General features: G+C 34.0%; 15 protein-coding genes across 15 annotated transcripts; 7 read left to right on the top strand and 8 right to left on the bottom strand. All coding sequences in view use genetic code 6, as the record gives it.

The window, feature by feature from the left end:
* Positions 1-2: 2 nt before the first annotated feature.
* On the bottom strand, positions 3-1,046 carry SS50377_23009 (uncharacterized protein; the record flags this gene model as incomplete). The annotated part of the gene is made up of 1 exon (XM_067906881.1): positions 3-1,046. The coding sequence occupies one exon, from the start codon at positions 1,044-1,046 to the stop codon at positions 3-5; it is 1,044 nt and encodes a 347-aa protein (XP_067766149.1).
* A 66-nt stretch (positions 1,047-1,112) lies between these two features.
* On the bottom strand, positions 1,113-1,955 carry SS50377_23008 (uncharacterized protein; the record flags this gene model as incomplete). The annotated part of the gene is made up of 1 exon (XM_067906880.1): positions 1,113-1,955. One exon carries the CDS (start codon positions 1,953-1,955, stop codon positions 1,113-1,115), a length of 843 nt encoding a protein of 280 aa, XP_067766148.1.
* Positions 1,956-2,173: 218 nt separating this feature from the next.
* Positions 2,174-2,566, top strand: SS50377_23007 (Ribosomal protein L29; the record flags this gene model as incomplete). Its single annotated transcript, XM_067906879.1, has 1 exon — positions 2,174-2,566. One exon carries the CDS (start codon positions 2,174-2,176, stop codon positions 2,564-2,566), a length of 393 nt encoding a protein of 130 aa, XP_067766147.1.
* A 102-nt stretch (positions 2,567-2,668) lies between these two features.
* On the bottom strand, positions 2,669-3,052 carry SS50377_23006 (Ubiquitin-ribosomal protein L40 fusion protein; the record flags this gene model as incomplete). Its single annotated transcript, XM_067906878.1, has 1 exon — positions 2,669-3,052. One exon carries the CDS (start codon positions 3,050-3,052, stop codon positions 2,669-2,671), a length of 384 nt encoding a protein of 127 aa, XP_067766146.1.
* A 97-nt stretch (positions 3,053-3,149) lies between these two features.
* Positions 3,150-4,856, top strand: SS50377_23005 (Phenylalanyl-tRNA synthetase beta chain; the record flags this gene model as incomplete). The annotated part of the gene is made up of 1 exon (XM_067906877.1): positions 3,150-4,856. One exon carries the CDS (start codon positions 3,150-3,152, stop codon positions 4,854-4,856), a length of 1,707 nt encoding a protein of 568 aa, XP_067766145.1.
* A 144-nt stretch (positions 4,857-5,000) lies between these two features.
* On the top strand, positions 5,001-5,420 carry SS50377_23004 (uncharacterized protein; the record flags this gene model as incomplete). Its single annotated transcript, XM_067906876.1, has 1 exon — positions 5,001-5,420. One exon carries the CDS (start codon positions 5,001-5,003, stop codon positions 5,418-5,420), a length of 420 nt encoding a protein of 139 aa, XP_067766144.1.
* Positions 5,421-5,540: 120 nt separating this feature from the next.
* On the top strand, positions 5,541-7,109 carry SS50377_23003 (uncharacterized protein; the record flags this gene model as incomplete). Its single annotated transcript, XM_067906875.1, has 1 exon — positions 5,541-7,109. One exon carries the CDS (start codon positions 5,541-5,543, stop codon positions 7,107-7,109), a length of 1,569 nt encoding a protein of 522 aa, XP_067766143.1.
* Positions 7,110-7,913: 804 nt separating this feature from the next.
* Positions 7,914-8,822, top strand: SS50377_23002 (Seven transmembrane protein 1; the record flags this gene model as incomplete). Its single annotated transcript, XM_067906874.1, has 1 exon — positions 7,914-8,822. One exon carries the CDS (start codon positions 7,914-7,916, stop codon positions 8,820-8,822), a length of 909 nt encoding a protein of 302 aa, XP_067766142.1.
* A 99-nt stretch (positions 8,823-8,921) lies between these two features.
* On the bottom strand, positions 8,922-9,515 carry SS50377_23001 (Zinc finger, C3HC4 type (RING finger) domain-containing protein; the record flags this gene model as incomplete). The annotated part of the gene is made up of 1 exon (XM_067906873.1): positions 8,922-9,515. One exon carries the CDS (start codon positions 9,513-9,515, stop codon positions 8,922-8,924), a length of 594 nt encoding a protein of 197 aa, XP_067766141.1.
* Positions 9,516-9,822: 307 nt separating this feature from the next.
* Positions 9,823-11,388, bottom strand: SS50377_23000 (uncharacterized protein; the record flags this gene model as incomplete). The annotated part of the gene is made up of 1 exon (XM_067906872.1): positions 9,823-11,388. One exon carries the CDS (start codon positions 11,386-11,388, stop codon positions 9,823-9,825), a length of 1,566 nt encoding a protein of 521 aa, XP_067766140.1.
* A 300-nt stretch (positions 11,389-11,688) lies between these two features.
* On the bottom strand, positions 11,689-12,156 carry SS50377_22999 (uncharacterized protein; the record flags this gene model as incomplete). The annotated part of the gene is made up of 1 exon (XM_067906871.1): positions 11,689-12,156. The coding sequence occupies one exon, from the start codon at positions 12,154-12,156 to the stop codon at positions 11,689-11,691; it is 468 nt and encodes a 155-aa protein (XP_067766139.1).
* Positions 12,157-12,215: 59 nt separating this feature from the next.
* On the top strand, positions 12,216-13,835 carry SS50377_22998 (5' nucleotidase family protein; the record flags this gene model as incomplete). Its single annotated transcript, XM_067906870.1, has 1 exon — positions 12,216-13,835. One exon carries the CDS (start codon positions 12,216-12,218, stop codon positions 13,833-13,835), a length of 1,620 nt encoding a protein of 539 aa, XP_067766138.1.
* A 256-nt stretch (positions 13,836-14,091) lies between these two features.
* SS50377_22997 (YkwD family and domain-containing protein) lies at positions 14,092-15,192 on the bottom strand (the record flags this gene model as incomplete). The annotated part of the gene is made up of 1 exon (XM_067906869.1): positions 14,092-15,192. The coding sequence occupies one exon, from the start codon at positions 15,190-15,192 to the stop codon at positions 14,092-14,094; it is 1,101 nt and encodes a 366-aa protein (XP_067766137.1).
* A 1,165-nt stretch (positions 15,193-16,357) lies between these two features.
* On the bottom strand, positions 16,358-19,063 carry SS50377_22996 (uncharacterized protein; the record flags this gene model as incomplete). The annotated part of the gene is made up of 1 exon (XM_067906868.1): positions 16,358-19,063. The coding sequence occupies one exon, from the start codon at positions 19,061-19,063 to the stop codon at positions 16,358-16,360; it is 2,706 nt and encodes a 901-aa protein (XP_067766136.1).
* Positions 19,064-19,173: 110 nt separating this feature from the next.
* On the top strand, positions 19,174-20,175 carry SS50377_22995 (Ubiquitin like protein; the record flags this gene model as incomplete). Its single annotated transcript, XM_067906867.1, has 1 exon — positions 19,174-20,175. One exon carries the CDS (start codon positions 19,174-19,176, stop codon positions 20,173-20,175), a length of 1,002 nt encoding a protein of 333 aa, XP_067766135.1.
* Between the last annotated feature and the right edge of the window lie 56 nt (positions 20,176-20,231).

The raw sequence follows: 20,231 nt of genomic DNA, 5'->3' as shown, positions 1-20,231 counted from the left end.
TATCATATCACATCATTATCTGTTACAATTACCCTCAATTTTTGAAATGAGCAAATCTCTTCGTTAAAAACTACCATCTATACCTATGATTCATCAATTTTTTATATTTTTACTATTCCTATGTATTCTTCATCTTCGTTCATAATTATTCCGTATTTATACTCACAGTCAGTATCTCTATTGGTAAATATTCCGTTTTAAATTGTCATAAATTCAACTTTAGATTTTTCTATAAACTTGGATTTTGGTGTTAAATACTCACCATCTCCATAGAAATAAAATCTTAGAAATCTTTGCTAAATAGAATCATTTAGCTCTTTGTATAAAAATTCTGGATATTTCATAAAGTTCATATCCATAATATTTTATCCCAAATATTCAAAATCGGTAAAGCACGTAATATCAACCTCCACTCCACTTGATTTTATCTTATTTTAGTAGATAGAAATCTAGTTTTTATAGTAATCAATGCAATCAAAATTAACTTACTTGAAAGGGAGTGCAACGAACACAACAACATCTTATATTTCTTCAGATAATTAACTAGCCTTCACTAAAGCAATATCAATAATTTTTTAGTCATAAAAACTAGGCAGAATCAGTGGATTATAGATTTTAAATTTATTTTCAAAATTAAACTAAGTACAAAATGCAGAATGTTAAATAACCTGCTCAGACAAGTCAACTAAAATAGGAATAATAGAATTAGATTGTAATAATTAAATTTAAGATTATAGAGATTATTAAGTTGCTCCTATATAGAGAATTACTTAGATTTTTTTCTAACCTAATCTGGTAAGTATTTTACTAAGAAAATTGATATTATTATCTTGAAATTAAGTATAATATTTATTTTAAGGTTCTGGCGATAATAATATATCTGCATTTTATAAAATTTAAATTAATTATAAATGACCAGGTTATAATAATATAGTAGTATTGGGTGATATAAAGACACCATTAATATGAATAGCACCTTACAATAATTTTAATGTCGTAGTTGCTTAAGGTTATACAAATAATTAACCTGAATTGTAAGGTGGCATTTGAAAGAAACGGTAAATAATATACAACGCAATATAATATTCCTAGCTTTGACTTTTAAATTTGAATCACTTGAATTAATCTTTAAACCAGTTTTAAATAGCCGTGAAATAACCAGATTTGTTTTAAATTCCTTAGTAGTAGAACCATGACTAAGTTTAACTACGAAATTAGTCATTTTGATTATCTCTACCAGTCCAAATAAAATAATATTGGAGTTCAGTAATCTAAGCAATGCTATTAACTGATACACCTTAAACAAATAGTCCTTTGTCTACTTCTACGCATTCTGCTATGCAAGGAATTGCGGTATCTAATTAAATATTTTGCGTTAAAAATCTACTCAATTAAATACTCTCATTATCTCCAAAGCAGTTAATCTAATTAGGATATTGAAATTTACCTGCTAGCATCTTAATAATAAACTAAATAGATAAAACTTATATTATAACATTATTCTTAACATTAAATATTTGATAGCTCGGTGATGTAACTATGTTAATCAAATTAGTTGATGATGTATTATTAATGATAAATTTATTACACGCAGTTGAAGTAGTGCCTTAAACACATTATTGGGCACACTTATCTCCTACTTCCTTTTTCTATAGAAAATAAGTTGAATTAGTAGGAATTTCAAGTTGAATTGTAATGTTGTTAAGCTTATCCATACAACCAGAAAGGTTTTTTACTAATGAGCTTAAGTTATTGCTAGTAGTAGAAATTCCTTTAAAAAAGTTCAATGTAAAATTATCAACTTAAGCTACAAATGGTATCTGATAATTTTTGACTGTTTAGTCACTGCAACTTTATGGTATTTAAAGATTAACTAATATTAGTTAAGGATCTTTTATTTTATATGAAGTAATAGCTTAGTAATTTGAATATGTAATTTATAGAACGAACAGCATTTTATACTAAATTGGATGGTAATATATGAATGTATATAATATTAAATTATATTATTTGAAAATATATGTTTGTCAAAGACAAACAGAAACTAATGTTATTAATTTATATTATAATATATATAATTAGTAATTAGTGGATTAAAATATGTATAGACTAGAAAGTATATAATATTCATAATTTATGTAAATTAATTTTACGTTTCCACTCCACGTTTGAGATGGCTCGCGAAGATTCAAAGCTCGTTAAACTTAACAAAGAACTTAAGGCTATGACCAAAGAAGAACTCCAGACCAAGCTTGATGAATACAGAAGAGAGCACCTTAACCTTCGTGTTTCTAAGGTTGTCTCTGGTCGTGTTGCCAACCAACTCAACCGTCTTTCTGATGTCCAGAAGGACATCGCTCGTGTACTCACCCAGATCCGTACTGTATAGCTCAAGGAACTTGCTGAAAAGTATGAGTCCTCTAAGGTTAAGCCTAAAAGATTCACGAAGTTCACTACCAAGGCTAGAAGACTTGCTCTTTCTACACGTTAACAGCAGATCAAGCCTAACATGGTTACTAAGCGTCATCATGCTTGTCCTAAGCTTAACTTTGCCCTCAAGCACTGATTAATTTATTTCTTTTTATAAAATTTTATTATAAACTATATTTCCTTATCTTACCTCTTCACTTTATCTTTGTGAAGTGAATTTATATTATATAAAAGTTAATCAGTCAGACTTAGGCTGCTTCTTCTTGCGGAGAGAAGTAGAATGGCATCTACGGCAGTTGGTACCACGAACGGGATTTCTAGCATAACAGTTACGACAGATGAGCATTTCCTGGTTATACTTCTTAGCTAAAGCAACAAGGGTAGGTTCCATTTCACCACCTCTGAGACGGAGAACTAAATGAATAGTGGATTCCTTCTGGATATTATAATCAGAGAGAGTACGGTTATCTTCTAACTGCTTACCAGCGAAGATGAGACGTTATTGATCAGGAGGTATAGCTTCCTTATCCTAAATCTTAGCCTTAAGAGATTGAATGGTTTCAGTAGGCTCAACATCGAGAGTGATATTTTTGCCAGTGAGTGTCTTAACGAAGATCTGCATTCTCACAAATGGAGTGGTTTCAGAAAATCAATTTTGAAATATATAGAGGATATTATATATATTATAGTATATAATAGTAATATCACCATTCCTTTGCATGCCAACTGTTTCTGTATCCCGTGAATACTTTATTCAATTATTTGGAGAGGATATTTCGGATTCTAAACTTGACGAAATTATGGCCAGTTATGGCATTGAGTTAGATGAAATTATTGACGAGGCAGAGCGTAATTGCACTGTTCCGATTCCTACTTATAAAGTTGATGTATCTGCTAATCGTGGAGATTTGCTTTGTGCTGAGAATATAGTGCGTGTACTTCGCGTATTCTTAGGAAAGGATGAATATTAAACAGTAAATACTACTCCATCTGGTATCACGATTAATGTTGACCCATCTACAGCAATTATCAGACCCTACATTGTAGCGGCTGTTGTTAAAAATGTATCACTCAATTAACGTTCATATAACTCATTTATTGACCATTAAGATAAACTCCACCATAATGTCTGTAGACGTAGATCTCTTGGAGCAATTGGAACTCATGATATGAAGAAAATGGATACGTCGAAAATAACTTACACGGCTGAGTCACCAAAAAATATCATTTTTAAAGCCCTTAATTAAGCTTAAAAGCTCAACGGAGACGAGTTATTTGAAGTTTTGGAGTCAGATAAGAAACTCCAAGAGTTCTTATAACTTATCCAACAGTCTCATGTATGGCCAGTGATTAGAGATGCTACTGGTGAGGTCCTTTCGCTACCACCAATCATCAACTCAGAATACTCTAAAATTGACCTTACAACCACAGATATTTTCATCGAGGTAACTGCAACAGATTTAACAAAAGGCAATATTGCCCTTAATTCTGTAGTTTCTGGCCTATTAGCACATTCTTCGACACCTTGTGAAGTGTAATCAGTTGATGTCCATTATTAAGACATTTCTAGCGCTCCACTGTTGAGAAATTTACAAAATACTACACCAGATTTAAGCGCACGCACATTTTCAATGTCTCTCGACTAGGCTGCCCGCGTCATCGGTCTCACTTTTACGCCAGAAGAAGCGATTTCATATCTTCAAAAAATGTCAATTAAAGCAATCAAATCTGCCAATAACGGGCTTATATGCACAGTACCATTCGAACGTGCCGATGTTCTAAACGAGATCGACCTTATTGAAGACATTGCGATAGGCTACGGCTTTAACGAAATCGCACAATAGTCTACTTACCCCAGAACTGTCACTATTGGCTCCACTTTACGCTCATATAAAGTATAGGAAGCGGTACGTCGCGAGTTATCAGCGTCCGGCTGTATCGAAACACTTAATTTTTCCCTCTGCCAGGCTTCAGATGCCTTCGTATTACCTCTTCCGATCGCGCTTGCAAACGCAAAAACAGCAACTTTCTCACACGGAAGAGCTAGTCTGATCCCGGGAATGCTTCGTGCCGCAAGCTGCGGTCAGTTCAGACCGCTTCCGGTGAAAATTTTCGAAACTGCAGAAGTCTTTTGCGAAACATCTAATGATTTGGGGGTCAGCTGCGAGGTAAAAATCGGTGTTTTGGTAGGCGGAACATCTGATTTGTTCGGAGAACTGCACGGCATACTCGACAGAATTGGCGTCAGATTAGGCAGGAATTACCACTTGAAGGAGGAAAGCTTTGATTGGATGATTTCCGGCAGAAGCTGCGGAGTCTATTTGGAAGGCAAAAGAGTCGGATTCGCAGGTGTTGTAGGGATAAAGCAGCTGAACGAGTTTAAGATACCGTTTCCAGTGTCAGTTTTCGAAATCGATATGGAGTGATGGTTTTTGGGTTAAAATATCAGGCTTTGACAGTTAAGCTAGTGGGAAATTAAATATTTGTGTATAAAATATCAAAAGTATATTTGAAAAATATATAGTATTATTATATCTTTCATAGGACAAAATATTTTCATAATTTGGAAAATGGACAACTCTGTAGCAGCAGACGGAAGCAACAACTTGCAGATGAAGTATATAAATTATTCGTCATTAGATAATGTTAAGAAGCTCACAAATGAACTGCGCAAAGAAATTGATTTATTTTATCCAAAGCAGTCGCCTGCCCAGCGGGTTGGACACTATTTTTGTAAAGATATTATCTCTATTATCGGAATTGTATAAACATCAATTTAGAAGCGTGAAAAAATGGTTTCATCAATAAAGGATTCAAGAGAGAGTTGGCAAAAATATTTTCCAGTTAGTTCTAGACTTGATTTAAGTCCTTTTTAGGTATAAGAATTTATTGAAAAGCGATAAAAATAGATTTTAAGTTTGTAAAGTGAATTATGTTTACTTAAAAGAAGACATGATAGGCTTTATGGGGAGAGTGTTAAGCTAGAATGAGTACGATATCGAGTATAATTTAATATATTCATTATTAATATATGTTAATATTTTTATTCCCAAAAGCAAGTGTTATCACTTAAAATTAAATATTATATTTATATAGAGTACTTTATTCAAATGTACTAAATTAGTTTAAAAACTGATTTATCACATTTGGGTGTGTAAAGTTCCACTATGGTGCAGATTTAATTTTAATTTAACTTCTTACATCACTCACTAATCCTGGTACCTGTACAATCAAATTCGCTGATTTTCCTGCAAGAGGCGCAGATTCCGGCGGAGGCGACGCAGAATTTCACTGTGCAGCTGTCGGTACGCGCATACCGGGGCCAGATCTTACAGCAGAGCACTTTCTACACTTCGGAGCACATCAGCCTCGCGGAGCAGCGCACAGAGCTGCTGTTAGCGGAGGACCTGAATCTGGACATCACAATCGTGAGATCTGACAAGTATGCACAGTTCACTACGCTCCCCAACCTGTTAGTCTAGCTACCGTTCCAGGTGCAGCTCACCGTGCAGATCCAGTGCAACTTCTATGCGTTCGAAACGGAGCTGGTGGCATGTGGAGACAGCCTGTTCGCGGTAAACCGGTCGGTAATTATCCCGTTTTAGACCTCTTTCCGGGTTTGCATATTTTCCACCCCGAGGGGCTAGATGAAGATGAAAGTAGCCTCATTTAGCGTTACCTATATCGAGGCGCATAGCCAGTTGATCACCCTGAACTTTGCAGCCAAGTTCAGCGAGGAGATGGTCGCACAGGCCACAAACTCGCAAATGTTTGCCTGCATGGGGCTTATTGAAGTTAACGATGGGTTTTAAGAGTTTCTTCCAGAGGAGAAGGTCATAAACAAGAACTACAAAAGCATAAAGAAGCTCAAAAAGATTGATGACGTCCAAGGATAAATGCGGATAATTGTTAACAATACAAATTTACTGCATAAGGTTTACATCGCCAAGATCGAAAATTACGCTGAACAGTAACTGACTGGATCAGCAATGCTGTATAACTTTGAACCGTGTACCTATTTGGCTAATTCCTGGCTCAACTTACAAAATAGCGATCAGAAGGTTCAAAATAAAGTTTATCGGATTCAGAGTATGGGAACGCTCAACCTAAAATCTTTCGATTATAGCGGCGTGGTTGCATTTTATCGGTAGGGTGGCCAAATATATAACTCAATCCCTTAATATTACGATTTTGGTGTTGAGGTTCGAGTGGCCAATCGACTATAGAATATTCTATCCCAATAACTGTTCATAATTGTAGTGTTAAATGAGAAGCAGTTCTTTAGACTCCCAATAGACTTACAAGAGTACAAAGAGAGTGTGTATAATAGTATTTTGAATAATAACCTGTATAAAATAATTCTTGAGGTAAAATTTTAGGAAGTTTAACTAGATCTAACATTTAATTTTTAAATATTTGATCAAGAGCTGAAGCAGTATTTGGTAGAGAAAGATGAACATACTCATCGGTAAATGCGTGAAATTTAAAAAATTGAAGAGGAGAGATAAAAAGATTTGGATGAATTATAAAAAGGGATGCAAGACATTGCAGGAGATGAATATGAAAAAAAGAGAAAGAGGAAGAGAGTCAAAAAAATCGGGCATACCTGCGAAGACCATCCTAGTAGTAGCTAGACGGTATGTACACTTCCAGAGATGTCCAGTCCTAGTAATTTTTGATTATAAGCATCATTTTAAAGTTTATTGACTGTCATATAGCATTATCAACTATCATTACTATAAGTATGCGGGCCATTTTTGCACTGCAACGCAATAACTATCGAAAAGTAATAAAAACTAATTGTTAGATATGCATATTAGATATTATTGTAGCTTTACAACAAAATACTGACTATAATATAAATAGTTCCCAGTAAAGCGTTTATTTTATCTGCGATAGAAATTAATTTAAAATTTACATATCTAGAGTTTCTGAACATTTATAAATTTTATTAATAAAATCACTTATAAAACTCAACAATAACACTTATATATAATAGTCCTTTTAGATATACAAAATTAAATTACATGATTTTCGATTTTGGTTATTCTTATTTTAGTACTTCGTCAAATATAAATATTCTATTAGTATCAATTTACTTATTCTATACTTGACATATATCTAAGTAGAATTTTTGATCTATTATACATGCATTTATGTTTATATTTAATTCACAACATTTTGTACATCATTTTGTGTTTTCTTAATTATATTAAATAATGATTATTAAGGTTAATACTATTAATTAAATAAAATTAATATCAGTATATTCATAATTATATAATCACAATTACTGAATATTAGAACACTAATTTTATGTTTATATCCATATATTAATTCTTCTTAAGTTTTTACAATTTTTAGGTCTATATTATAGGTAAAACTTTAATTTTGCAAAGTATAATAATATTTTCGACAAGCACAAATAATAAATTAATATAAACTTATATTATATTAAATACTGAAAAGTAAATATTTTGAAAATGTAATGCATCTGTGGTTAGCAAAATAAGATTGACCCTATCTATTTTATAAATGCATCATTTAATACATGTATATACACTAATCTATAACTCTATTCTTTTATTTTTGGATGGATTTCTCTTTCACTATGGATTATTGCTCTGTATCCACAAGCTCGTGATTAATTTATAACAAGAGAAGTAGGAGCTTTGTCAGCTTGGTTAATATTTCAGTGGTTAGGGGCTGATTTTTTAAATTTAGTTTCCGTTTTTATTTTAGATTTGCTTTTCACATAGAAAATTTTAGCTGTTATATGGATCACTACTGACATTGTTTTGGTGTTTTAGCAGATATTTTTTAGAAATTCGAAGAATACTGGTGTTTCAATTAAACTAAGACCTTTGGAAATTATTATATATTTGTTGATAATCTCAACTGTTATAATTTCGATCGTTATTTATGGTATTTTATAAGCATAGTTATTTAAAGTTTAGCCAACAAAATATTCTACTTGTTCTGAAGGTACTTTATCCAATTGGAGACGTATTTTTGGCAATATACTATCTTATACAGCTATACCCTTTTACATTATGACGCGGCCGTTTCAAATTTATAAAAATTATAAAAGGAGATCTGTCGAAGGGCTTAGCATAGTAATGTTTATCATTGCATTATTAGCTAATGTTACTTAATTTATTACATTATTAATTGATACTATTAATACTAAGATTAATTCTCCTAATGAAGTTAACTATGACTAAATTGCATTCTATATTGCAGCTATTGTTCCAGCTTGTTTAGACGCTGTTATTTTAGCATAATTTGTATATTATAGAAAATTTACTCCGTCTAAAAACAATCCTAGCTTTTAGGACGAGGAAACAAAAGAAGAAAAAACTGCAGATCTAGCTATTAGTAGTTAAGTTTGAACTGAAAGTTATTTGGATACTATATTATTATAACTTTATATTATAATTACTGAAAATAAGTAAAAACTTATAAAAATCTGTAAAAGTAATCATTAATCATCATGGAAAATGGTAATAAACAACTTTTTAACCACCAACTTTAAATTCATTAACTGATTCTTTTATTTATAAATAAATCACAAGACCAAATAAAGCGATAGCACCAACTTTTTTTGTAAACTTATTTAACTTTTACTTAAAAGTCAATGGTTCAGCAGGGACTTATGGGCCTTGATTAATACGAACCCCACCAGGGAAACCATTAATATTAATATTTAAACCTGGAATTCCTCCCATAAGACCTAAACCTCCCATTCCTAACTAAAATCTGAAATTTCCTTGATTTTAAACATTTTGTGCAGCTCTTTCTTTTCTAAGCTTATCAGCATCTTCAAACCCTTTGACAATATCACCTCTAGTATCTTCACCCACTTATTTTCCTATAAATGCAGCTTTTACTTCTTTTGGCTTTATTGGGCATTGACAAACTGGACAAGATATATTCTCAGAGTTTTCATTGGTATGTTATAAACACGAAAAACATGTTAAATGTCCACATGAAATCATTACTGGATAATTAAGAATATCCAAACAAATAGGGCAAGTGAAATATTCACTTAAATTTTCTTAATTCGATTCTTCTTAATCACTCATTATGACGATTTAAAAATATTTTACTAATTATAATAAAATAATGAAATTTAGGCAAAATGTTACCTACCCTACATTTCTTTCGCTTTGATTACGTAATCATGAATTTAAGATGTATTTAATGTAGATCAATTCTCTGTGTATAATCTAAACTAATCTGTTATTAAATTTATACATAATATTTAATACTATATTATTATTACTTTTCGATAGTTATTGCGTTGCAGTGCAAAAATGGCCCGCATACTTATAGTAATGATAGTTGATAATGCTATATGACAGTCAATAAACTTTAAAATGATGCTTATAATCAAAAATTACTAGGACTGGACATCTCTGGAAGTGTACATACCGTCTAGCTACTACTAGGATGGTCTTCGCAGGTATGCCCGATTTTTTTGACTCTCTTCCTCTTTCTCTTTTTTTCATATTCATCTCCTGCAATGTCTTGCATCCCTTTTTATAATTCATCCAAATCTTTTTATCTCTCCTCTTCAATTTTTTAAATTTCACGCATTTACCGATGAGTATGTTCATCTTTCTCTACCAAATACTGCTTCAGCTCTTGATCAAATATTTAAAAATTAAATGTTAGATCTAGTTAAACTTCCTAAAATTTTACCTCAAGAATTATTTTATACAGGTTATTATTCAAAATACTATTATACACACTCTCTTTGTACTCTTGTAAGTCTATTGGGAGTCTAAAGAACTGCTTCTCATTTAACACTACAATTATGAACAGTTATTGGGATAGAATATTCTATAGTCGATTGGCCACTCGAACCTCAACACCAAAATCGTAATATTAAGGGATTGAGTTATATATTTGGCCACCCTACCGATAAAATGCAACCACGCCGCTATAATCGAAAGATTTTAGGTTGAGCGTTCCCATACTCTGAATCCGATAAACTTTATTTTGAACCTTCTGATCGCTATTTTGTAAGTTGAGCCAGGAATTAGCCAAATAGGTACACGGTTCAAAGTTATACAGCATTGCTGATCCAGTCAGTTACTGTTCAGCGTAATTTTCGATCTTGGCGATGTTAACCTTATGCAGTAAATTTGTATTGTTAACAATTATCCGCATTTATCCTTGGACGTCATCAATCTTTTTGAGCTTCTTTATGCTTTTGTAGTTCTTGTTTATGACCTTCTCCTCTGGAAGAAACTCTTAAAACCCATCGTTAACTTCAATAAGCCCCATGCAGGCAAACATTTGCGAGTTTGTGGCCTGTGCGACCATCTCCTCGCTGAACTTGGCTGCAAAGTTCAGGGTGATCAACTGGCTATGCGCCTCGATATAGGTAACGCTAAATGAGGCTACTTTCATCTTCATCTAGCCCCTCGGGGTGGAAAATATGCAAACCCGGAAAGAGGTCTAAAACGGGATAATTACCGACCGGTTTACCGCGAACAGGCTGTCTCCACATGCCACCAGCTCCGTTTCGAACGCATAGAAGTTGCACTGGATCTGCACGGTGAGCTGCACCTGGAACGGTAGCTAGACTAACAGGTTGGGGAGCGTAGTGAACTGTGCATACTTGTCAGATCTCACGATTGTGATGTCCAGATTCAGGTCCTCCGCTAACAGCAGCTCTGTGCGCTGCTCCGCGAGGCTGATGTGCTCCGAAGTGTAGAAAGTGCTCTGCTGTAAGATCTGGCCCCGGTATGCGCGTACCGACAGCTGCACAGTGAAATTCTGCGTCGCCTCCGCCGGAATCTGCGCCTCTTGCAGGAAAATCAGCGAATTACAATATACTGCAGTAATAGATTCGAAAAGATATTCTGATTCATAACTTTTCCAGAGTGTAATTTATTCAATTGATATAATATTTAATCTTATAGGTAGTTTGTTGAATAAAATTGCCATTAATAGGTGTATAATATGTGAAAAACTCAAAAATTACTTAATAAAAAATTTTAGTCTCACGAGCCATATTCTGCCTTAATCGGAAACTGGCCAATTCCGGTTTCCCTATTTCATTAAACACTCACTAATTTAGCAACAGGATTACATGCAGCTCTAAAATGTTCCAATGCATGTGAAAATGAACTTGTACTGTGATTTTCCAGTATTTGCTCGATTTTCCTAAAATTAAAAAACAAATTTTTAACACTTCTCAACATATAATCCTACAATTCATTACCAAAAATTTACTATTCCACGTACTCACTTCGCCACCTCATCCAGACAGAGCTTCCGCCGCCGCTGGCCTACTTTCTAGCGTAGGACCCAGTCCGGCAGCTTGTCATCAGTGTTCTACTTTGTGGGAATCGAACCGTTCCCTTTGACCCAGTCGATCATACACTGGTTTGCGACGACTGTCGACTCCGAAAACTGTTCGCGACGGATTTGGATGTTCCGCAGCTCCTCCATATTCAGGTTAGAACTGATCTAAATTTTACGTTTTTTCATCGGTTTAAGACCAGAGTACTCGGAGATCAAAGGGTCGTTCCAGTGCTGAAGGAAGAAGTTGGTCGGCAGGAGGCTGGGCGATGATGGATGCTGGTTCAGTGATGAAATCGGACAGGTATATTTAGTATGGCGTACATTACCATCAAAATACTAGTAAAGCGGAGATCCGTACTGTGTAGGCTTTTGGATATAGCGCATTGGGAGTAGTATTGGAAGCTGCATTTTTCTGCGGATTAAATTAATTATATATAATAGATAAAGTACGAAGTAAATGGAACTAGATGAAAAAATTAAGCTTATTATAGTATTATAATGTAATAATATTTCGCTTCAATAAATCAATGATGCTTGCTTTGATGTCACTTCGGATCATACACTCATCAGATACTCATGGATGGTTATGGGGTGATCCACATTAACCATCCATAAATGCTGGTTTTTCTGGTATTTTAGCTTTTATCAGGCATTAGCGAACTATTAATCCATAGACATTTGTATTTGATTCTGGTGATTTTATTATGGGTAATGGCTTATCAGATGCTGATAATGATGTGCCAACAGGTTAATTTGTTTATAAAATGTGGGAAAAGGCGCTTAAAGGTGGTCATTATTACGATACTATAACATTAGGCAATCATGATTTTATGTTAGCAGATTCCCTTAAATATGTTCTTTATGAATCTGATATTGTTTTCAATTCAACTACTACCAATTCATGGTTTTAAAATGAAAAACATTCACCAGGATAGAGATGGAGAAGAGTAAAAAATGGAAACTTGACTACTTTAGTTGCAGGTTTTATGTATCCATTTAAATCTAAAGATCCAATTATTATAAGAGATTTAAAATTAATATTTGATGAAGATCAATTCTTTTAATCGTTGTTGAAAAATGAAAAACCAGATTTTATTACTATATTAGTTCATTCAGGTTACCATTAGCATCCTGAAACAGCATACTATATGTATTAATCAATAAGAGAATATACAGATTGCCCAGTTATAATATTAGGAGGACATGAACATTAGACAGTTTATGATTATGAGATAAGTACATCTAAAATTAATGCTAAATTAAGTAAATTTAATAAAGAAGTAAATACAAATTGGAAGAATATTTTTACATAAAATTTTGATAAAAACTTTGTATATGCTGAAACTGTAAATTATTTTAGAAATATATCTTTAATAGATATTGATTTTGAAGATTATACTACTCCAACTGGATCTAAAATAATTAAATCTATTAAGTTTGTCGAGTAGTTGACAAACTAAGCCGAATTTATTTCTATTTAAAACATTACAACCGACCAATTCTTAAATTAGTTTGAAAAGGATTTAAATACTACTATTTTTGACGAAGTAAAACGTTTAGATTTATTGAAAGTTGTAGGTAATGCCCCAATGGAATATAAAATGCTAAATCCAAACTACATTAATGATTCATCTTCTATTTGGAATCTTTGGTTTACAGAAATGGTTCCTAAAGTTCTTTATAAAAGTGATAAATTGAATAATAAACCAGTTCATTTTTTAGGCACATCATTTTTCCCAAGTGATATTGTTAAAGGTGAAATCTTTAAGAATGATTTTTATTTGACTATTCCGTATAAGGAGGAGTGGTTTTTTGTATTCAGAAATGTAAAAGCTATAGATTTAAAACGTTGCTATAAAGAAATAAATGGAAGGGGTGGTATGGAAGGGTTTTCTAAGTATTTTGACTTCCCAGTAATCAGTGCTTTAGATGATAACGAATTATTAGATGTAATTTGCTCAGATTATGACTCAAATAAATTAATTTAAAAATTTAAAGAGCATGATATGACCTATACATACGATTCTTTTGGTAGTCTAACACCCTTTGATATTTACTAAGAGTTTGTGACACAGTTTTGGTAGTGAACATCTTTGTACTTTCTCTTTATTTGATGGAAATTAGTCTAATATTATTTATAGCTAAAGTTAGGTTAAAATAAACGTGAATATAGTGAAATAGAAACTGTTTAAAATTAAATACTTGAAGTACTTTTATTAAATTAGCCATGGATCAAAATTTAGCTAATAAACATCCCTAGTTGCCATTTAACGCTATAATTACAAAATAAGATTTGATGATATAATTTTTATAGAGACAGAAAGATTAATTTTTAAAACTATATCACTCAGCATCTTTAAAAACATTTGAAGTTTCAATATCTTAAATCCCAGGAGATTTAGTGGATGCGTTAACAATTTTGTGCCTGATTACAACGAATGCAATAGCCCCACCAACACTAAGGCAAAGCACGACAATTGCAGCAACTATACCTACGATAGCTGCCACGCTAAGACCAGATTTTAAGGTAGGATCTTGTGTTAAATCACCGCTGCCGCCTTCGTTTACGTCCCCGTTACCATTTCCACTACCACCTTCATTGCTGTCATCGGTGATTATGTAGGGTGGTTGCAAAACTAAATCTTCGCCATAGTAGAAAGAGTCTTCCAACCCGCAATTATAGCCCTAGATAATTTAGACCCAATGCGCACCCAGCGGAGTTTGCACGACGTAACCGGCACCAACAGAAGTATACCATGCAGTGGATAGCATGAGGGAGTTGAATACATAGTAGTCTATCCAATGATCAAACGCCTCTTGTGGCGTAAAATGCACATCATTTATTACCCAGAGCATGTCAATCCTAGAAAAAGGTGTTGCAAAAGCCCCAGTCAGTGCAGATAGATCGCCGTAAATCGGAGATACTTTACTTTCATAATCATTCGCTGCCATATCTATAGCTTTCAACCGAGACATCTAATTAAGTTTTTTAGAGGCCAACCATGGTTGTAACCGATTTTTAGCGCGATATTCGATCGTTAATCTTACACTCTCCTTTTCCCATGCTACTTAATTAGCATTATCAAGGCGATAATAGATAAGCACATTAAAAGCTGGGGCTGGGAGACTATTCAGCTTAGATTTGATTGAGGAACCGAAATACTGAATTTGGTGAACGTCAGTGCCATTATTAAAGGATAATCTAATTAAATTCCCAACATTATCGATTTTAATAGGGACTCCACGGCTTGGATGGGCAAAAAATTCTTCTGGGAGACCGCCAACAATAGGAATATTAAATACTAGCTGATAAACAGTATAGTTAGATATATCGTCATATTTAATGTTAAAGATAGGCTAGAAGTCAAGGAGTACGGGAGCTTCTGTATGGTCATACTCAGTAGGCAGGTTATCCTTAAAGGATTGCAAGACCATCAACAACATTTTGAAGAAAAGTTATTCTACAATGCAATTATAATTGCTTAAATAATTTGTGTGTTAGAATAGAGCATAGTACGGTCTATTTATATTTAGTGATTATATTAATATTTATTAATAGTTCAAAAATAATATTACTAATCAGGAATTATCTCTATTATATTATACTATTACACAGATATAAAATGATTGTTTTTCTTAAATTTAGAATAGATTTTTTTGCAATAAATGTATTAAGTTTTAATATATTAGTCCACTATTATGTACAGCATAGGGCAAACATTTTTCATATACATAATATTTGCCCTTCAAACTGATTATTTTTATATAATCTACATAATTTGTTATGTTAAACACATAACTAAATTTAATGATAACTTTTAAAATAAAACAGGAATAAATAATAATTACTAAATTATAGTATATATTAATTGTTAAAATTTATGTTGAAAACCGTTATATATTTACAATAAAAATAATTATGAAGTATTAGGTATATATGTTTTAATCTCTTATAGTAAATTAAGAGCTCAATTAATTTTATATTTGTCTTGAAAGTATAAAAATATGATTAAATATAAATCACAAATTAACTAAAATCAATATTAAAATCTGAATTAACATCATAAAATATATTTACAGAATACTAATATTACTTGTATCAAGTATAAATGAAATTGATGTTGAATGTAAATTAATTGACTAATGAGGAATGAAAAGTTTAAGAACTTTACTGACGAATCAAATCATACTTCTACGAGATAATATAACTTTGAATAATAGTCTATCAATTAATATGTATTATTTATTAAATGAAATATATACTAAATTGCCGTGTAACAATATTAAATCTTGATAATACTAAATTATTTATCTTTAAGTGTGTAAATTTACTCCTGATATGAGATAGGTATTAAGCTTTTATAATCTAAAGTAAAATTAACAATTTGTTTAATAATACTTATGTTAAACTGATATTGATTGAGATTTTAAATATATCTTTATTTTCAAGGTTGTAAAGATTGAAATATTGTGATATGTTAATATCGCCTTAAGAATATGTGAATATAAGGCCAAATTATACAAGAGTAAAATAATTGAATAAGCTTCTATTCAAATATAAGATAAATATCCCACTTAATAATTAAAGGTCGGTAGTGCTAATATATTATCATTTTATTAAATTAGAATAATCTTAGTATTTGCTTTTTTGTTTTATTTTCTTTTGATGGGTACTTTTTTTGGGTTCATAATTTTATAATTGATGAGATGGTAAATTTTGATTAATTGCACTATCAATTGTGAGCGGTTTAAGATCATCTGGTTTAATATTAACGGTTTTGTATATTGATTATAAATCAACTTAATTATCATCAATATTGTAATAAGGTTGTGTAGAATGTAATCTTATTTTAGGTTTTTACTTACCTTAACAAGATTATGAGGTATTAAATCCGGGTTTATCTGAATAAATTATAATATTTTCATCATTTTACTAGAGGTTATTCTATGTATTTGATGAAGACTCATACTAATTATTTTTAATATTAATTACTAAATCCTGATTTATTAATAATTATTCCACTGTAAAATCACTATTTAGGTGATCTTATTGGGTTAACATTTCCGTATGGTTATCATCTACTGCTATATATTAATTATTTTATTAATTAATCAAATCATTTGATTATTTTATACTACTAGAATAATCTTATAAATTAGTACCTTAATGTTAAACATGTTAATTTTCAATTTCTAATATAATATCCTAATTATTACATTAACTATCTAAATTAATTTGTGCTGAAAGATAAGATTCATCAGTATTCCCTTATTCTTTAATAAGAGAAATAATTTATCTCAATTTATCTTTATTATGATCTGCGTACTAGTTTAGTATATTTTTAGTCTCTTTCAAAGCCTAATTTTTATTACTTTTATCATTATAAATAGTAATAATTTCTTTTGGTTACGCTTCCTTTAATGATAGTTTTTATTATACCTTCTATGCTTCCTTTAGCACGGCAACTGTCTGCGCTTATTTAGGTTTAAATGGAGACTTACTAACAGATTAGAGCAATCTAGCAGTATTAATTGTAGGATCATTATCGAACAAAACGTTAATTTTCGATTCTACTTTTTTAATTTTAGATACAGGTACAATTACAGATTTTGATATTTCAGATTTTTCATCATCAATTTTTACTCTAGATGTTAAATTTGGAACGGTAGTTAAATTTAAATTTTACTTTTCTCTAACATTGTCTAAACTTTCCTCTTATATGATGATTTGCTCTAAAAAAGGTATGTTCATCAGAGATTCGCGTTGTAAAGTTATGTTGCTGCTAGACTTAGTTTTAATAGTATTTTAAGCCTTTAACTTATTAAGAAGTTCAGGTGTAATATTATTATGATTATCAGACTTCAAACAATCATATGGCTCCTATTTAAGTGCTTCTTCTACTAAATTGATTGTTTTCTACTGCTAAGTTAATTTATTTCGTTGTGAAGATTACTTTCCTGATTTTAGAGGGCTACCTGGGTAGGTTGTTGAGTTTTTAGACAGAGATAATTAAATATCTGGAAACTGCTGCCCAAAAGAGCATTAAAAAATGCTATTGTTTTAAAAATTATTGTTTGCAGCTAAATCAATGATTTAATTGACATGATTTCGTTCACCATTTTAACTGATGGTCTTAACAGTGCCAGGTGGATCGAAAGCTTGCCAATTATGATCAATATTTTACGTATTTTGCATTCCATTTTATTCATTTAACGGCTTGTTGTTAGAAAAAGTTTAGCAGTTATTTTAATTATTTAATATCTAATAATACTAATTCGTATTCTGTATCTACTCGCTACCATATATTGGTACTTTTTAACGTTTGAAATCAGCAAACTATTCGTTTACAATATTATTTGTTAACTGCAAACCTTCAGATTTAGTCAAAAAATTGAGCATTTATAGCAGTTAACTGTCGTTATTTTAATCACTATTAAGTTTTTTAACAATATTCATGATAGCTTCTTGGTGTTCTGAACTAAGTTAGCCGAGATGCATGATAAGATCCGTCGGCAACTGATCCGCATTTGCGTTAGTTTCCTGTCCAGAAACTCCAAAATTATCTGCAAATTACTACTGATTAAGCAGTTGATTTTGAGCGCTTTAAGCTTAAAAAACGCTAAATTGCGAATACTGTGCCTGCAAACTTGACGTATTTAGAGAGTTTTCGTATCTATTATCGGACTACACGCCCTTATTGCTGACCTCCCAGTTATCTGTCTACAAATACCTCTCTTCGGTGCCATTTTACATTATATTTCGTACGTTTTTCAGTTCAGTTGTCTTGCGTACGCCAGGGATCTGCCTGTTCTCCCACCCTTGCTCGCCAGAATCTTAGCCGCCACCTGTCTGGTAGATTTTTCCGATGATGCGCTGCTGGTGGCCCTGCTCGCTTTTCTACTGCTAGAGCTTCCTGGCATGTGCCTGGAAGGCGCCAAGCTGCTTCGAAATTCGCGCGATATGGTCATTCTGTGAACCAATTTGGGCCTTCAGTGCATCTATTTCGTTGTTCTATGCCTTCGCGTTCCGGGCGCAGCTTGCAGCCGCGGCGTCGACGGAATCCTGGATCGACTGAAAAATAGCCGCAACACCCTCGTGGTGAGCAAACGCTGTTTTATTTGCTAGGAGGTTGGCGAAGAGCGGCGTGAGAAATTTGGGGTTCAGGTGATCTGTGAGTCCGTCGCAGCCGAGCTGAGGTTCGTTCAGGAGATAGAACGGTCTATTACGCAGGAATTCTTCGATCTGCACCAGCCTCTGCGTTTGGGCACTGATAATGAGGTCTAGAATTTTATCCTTTTGGCCCGAGACGTCCATGAAGAATTGGAATTACTATTAATTTGTATAATAATGTGTATATAATTTTTTACAATAAACTGATTATTAACATATTATATTAATATATATAAAAACCTCTATACTTAAAAATGATTCCCATAAAGCTCAAATTCGCAACAAAACCAATCCAGTTCGAGACGGAAGTGAGCCTGGACGACAAAGTTTCAGTGCTCCTGCCACTCCTGGTGGAGCACATTCAGGAAAACCAAACCGCCGTTTTCCTGTTCCAGGGGAGGCGCCTGGACCATTTCCAGACCTTCCAATCGCTCAAAATCGAGCCAAACGACGTCATTCAGGTGCTCCTGCCCACAGCGGCGCCCTTGAGCGCCCCGAGCCAGGCTGCGTTCGGCCCCTTCCGCGGGGGCTACGAGAAGCTCCTCGAGAGCGGCGTGGAGCGCGCCGACGTCATACGCTCACGCCTGGGCTTCCTGGCGCGCACCGGCTACCTCTCCCAGGAGCAGCTCCAGATCCTGTACCTGAACGGGGCGATTCTGCAGCCCCCGCGCGGCTACACGGCCCCCAAGGTGCAGCAGATCCGCGCCATCTTCATTTCGGTGCTGGAGGAGGTCTGCGAGCGCGAGGGCGACCTGTTCGTGGTGCGGCCCCTGTACGTCCCGCAGGGCGCCCCCACGGACGCTGTTTACGAGCCGGAGTTCCTAGCGCCCGTCTCCTTCGCACTGATGATGCTGGAGGCCGGGCTTCCGGAGCGCCTCCAGGACGAGTTTCGCGTTGCCGATTTTGCCTTCGTCGACGCGAACACGCCGCTGCCCCTGACGCCGCTGCGGGCGCTCAAGCTGGAGGTGGAGTGGCAGAGCGACGGCCAGAACGGTCAGAACCTGTGGCAGCTCGCGCGGGAGAGGAACCTGGAGGGGCCGGGGAACGCCGTGCAGCCGGTGAACCGCGTCATGAGCAGCTTCCAGAAGATGCTGACGATCGTGTGCGGGATCCTCGTGGGGCTCGTGTTCAACGTCCTGGCGTTCCCCTTCGTGCTGCACGACAGCATGCCCGGGGAGCTGCGCGTCGGCGTGTTCTTCGGCGTCATCAGCAACCTGGTGTTCGCCCTGTTCGTGGGGCTGGCCGGTATTCCGTGAGCTTCTTTCGTGTCACTCGGGTCGTCTCCCGCGGCACCTCGCGATAAGCAGGAAAA

The sequence above is a fragment of the Spironucleus salmonicida genome, chromosome 3 (assembly GCF_000497125.1).
Source record: "Spironucleus salmonicida strain ATCC 50377 chromosome 3, whole genome shotgun sequence".
Taxonomy (NCBI): domain Eukaryota; phylum Fornicata; order Diplomonadida; family Hexamitidae; genus Spironucleus; species Spironucleus salmonicida.
The sequence above is the reverse complement of the archived record's forward strand: the minus strand, read 5'-3'. Positions and strand labels throughout refer to the sequence as shown.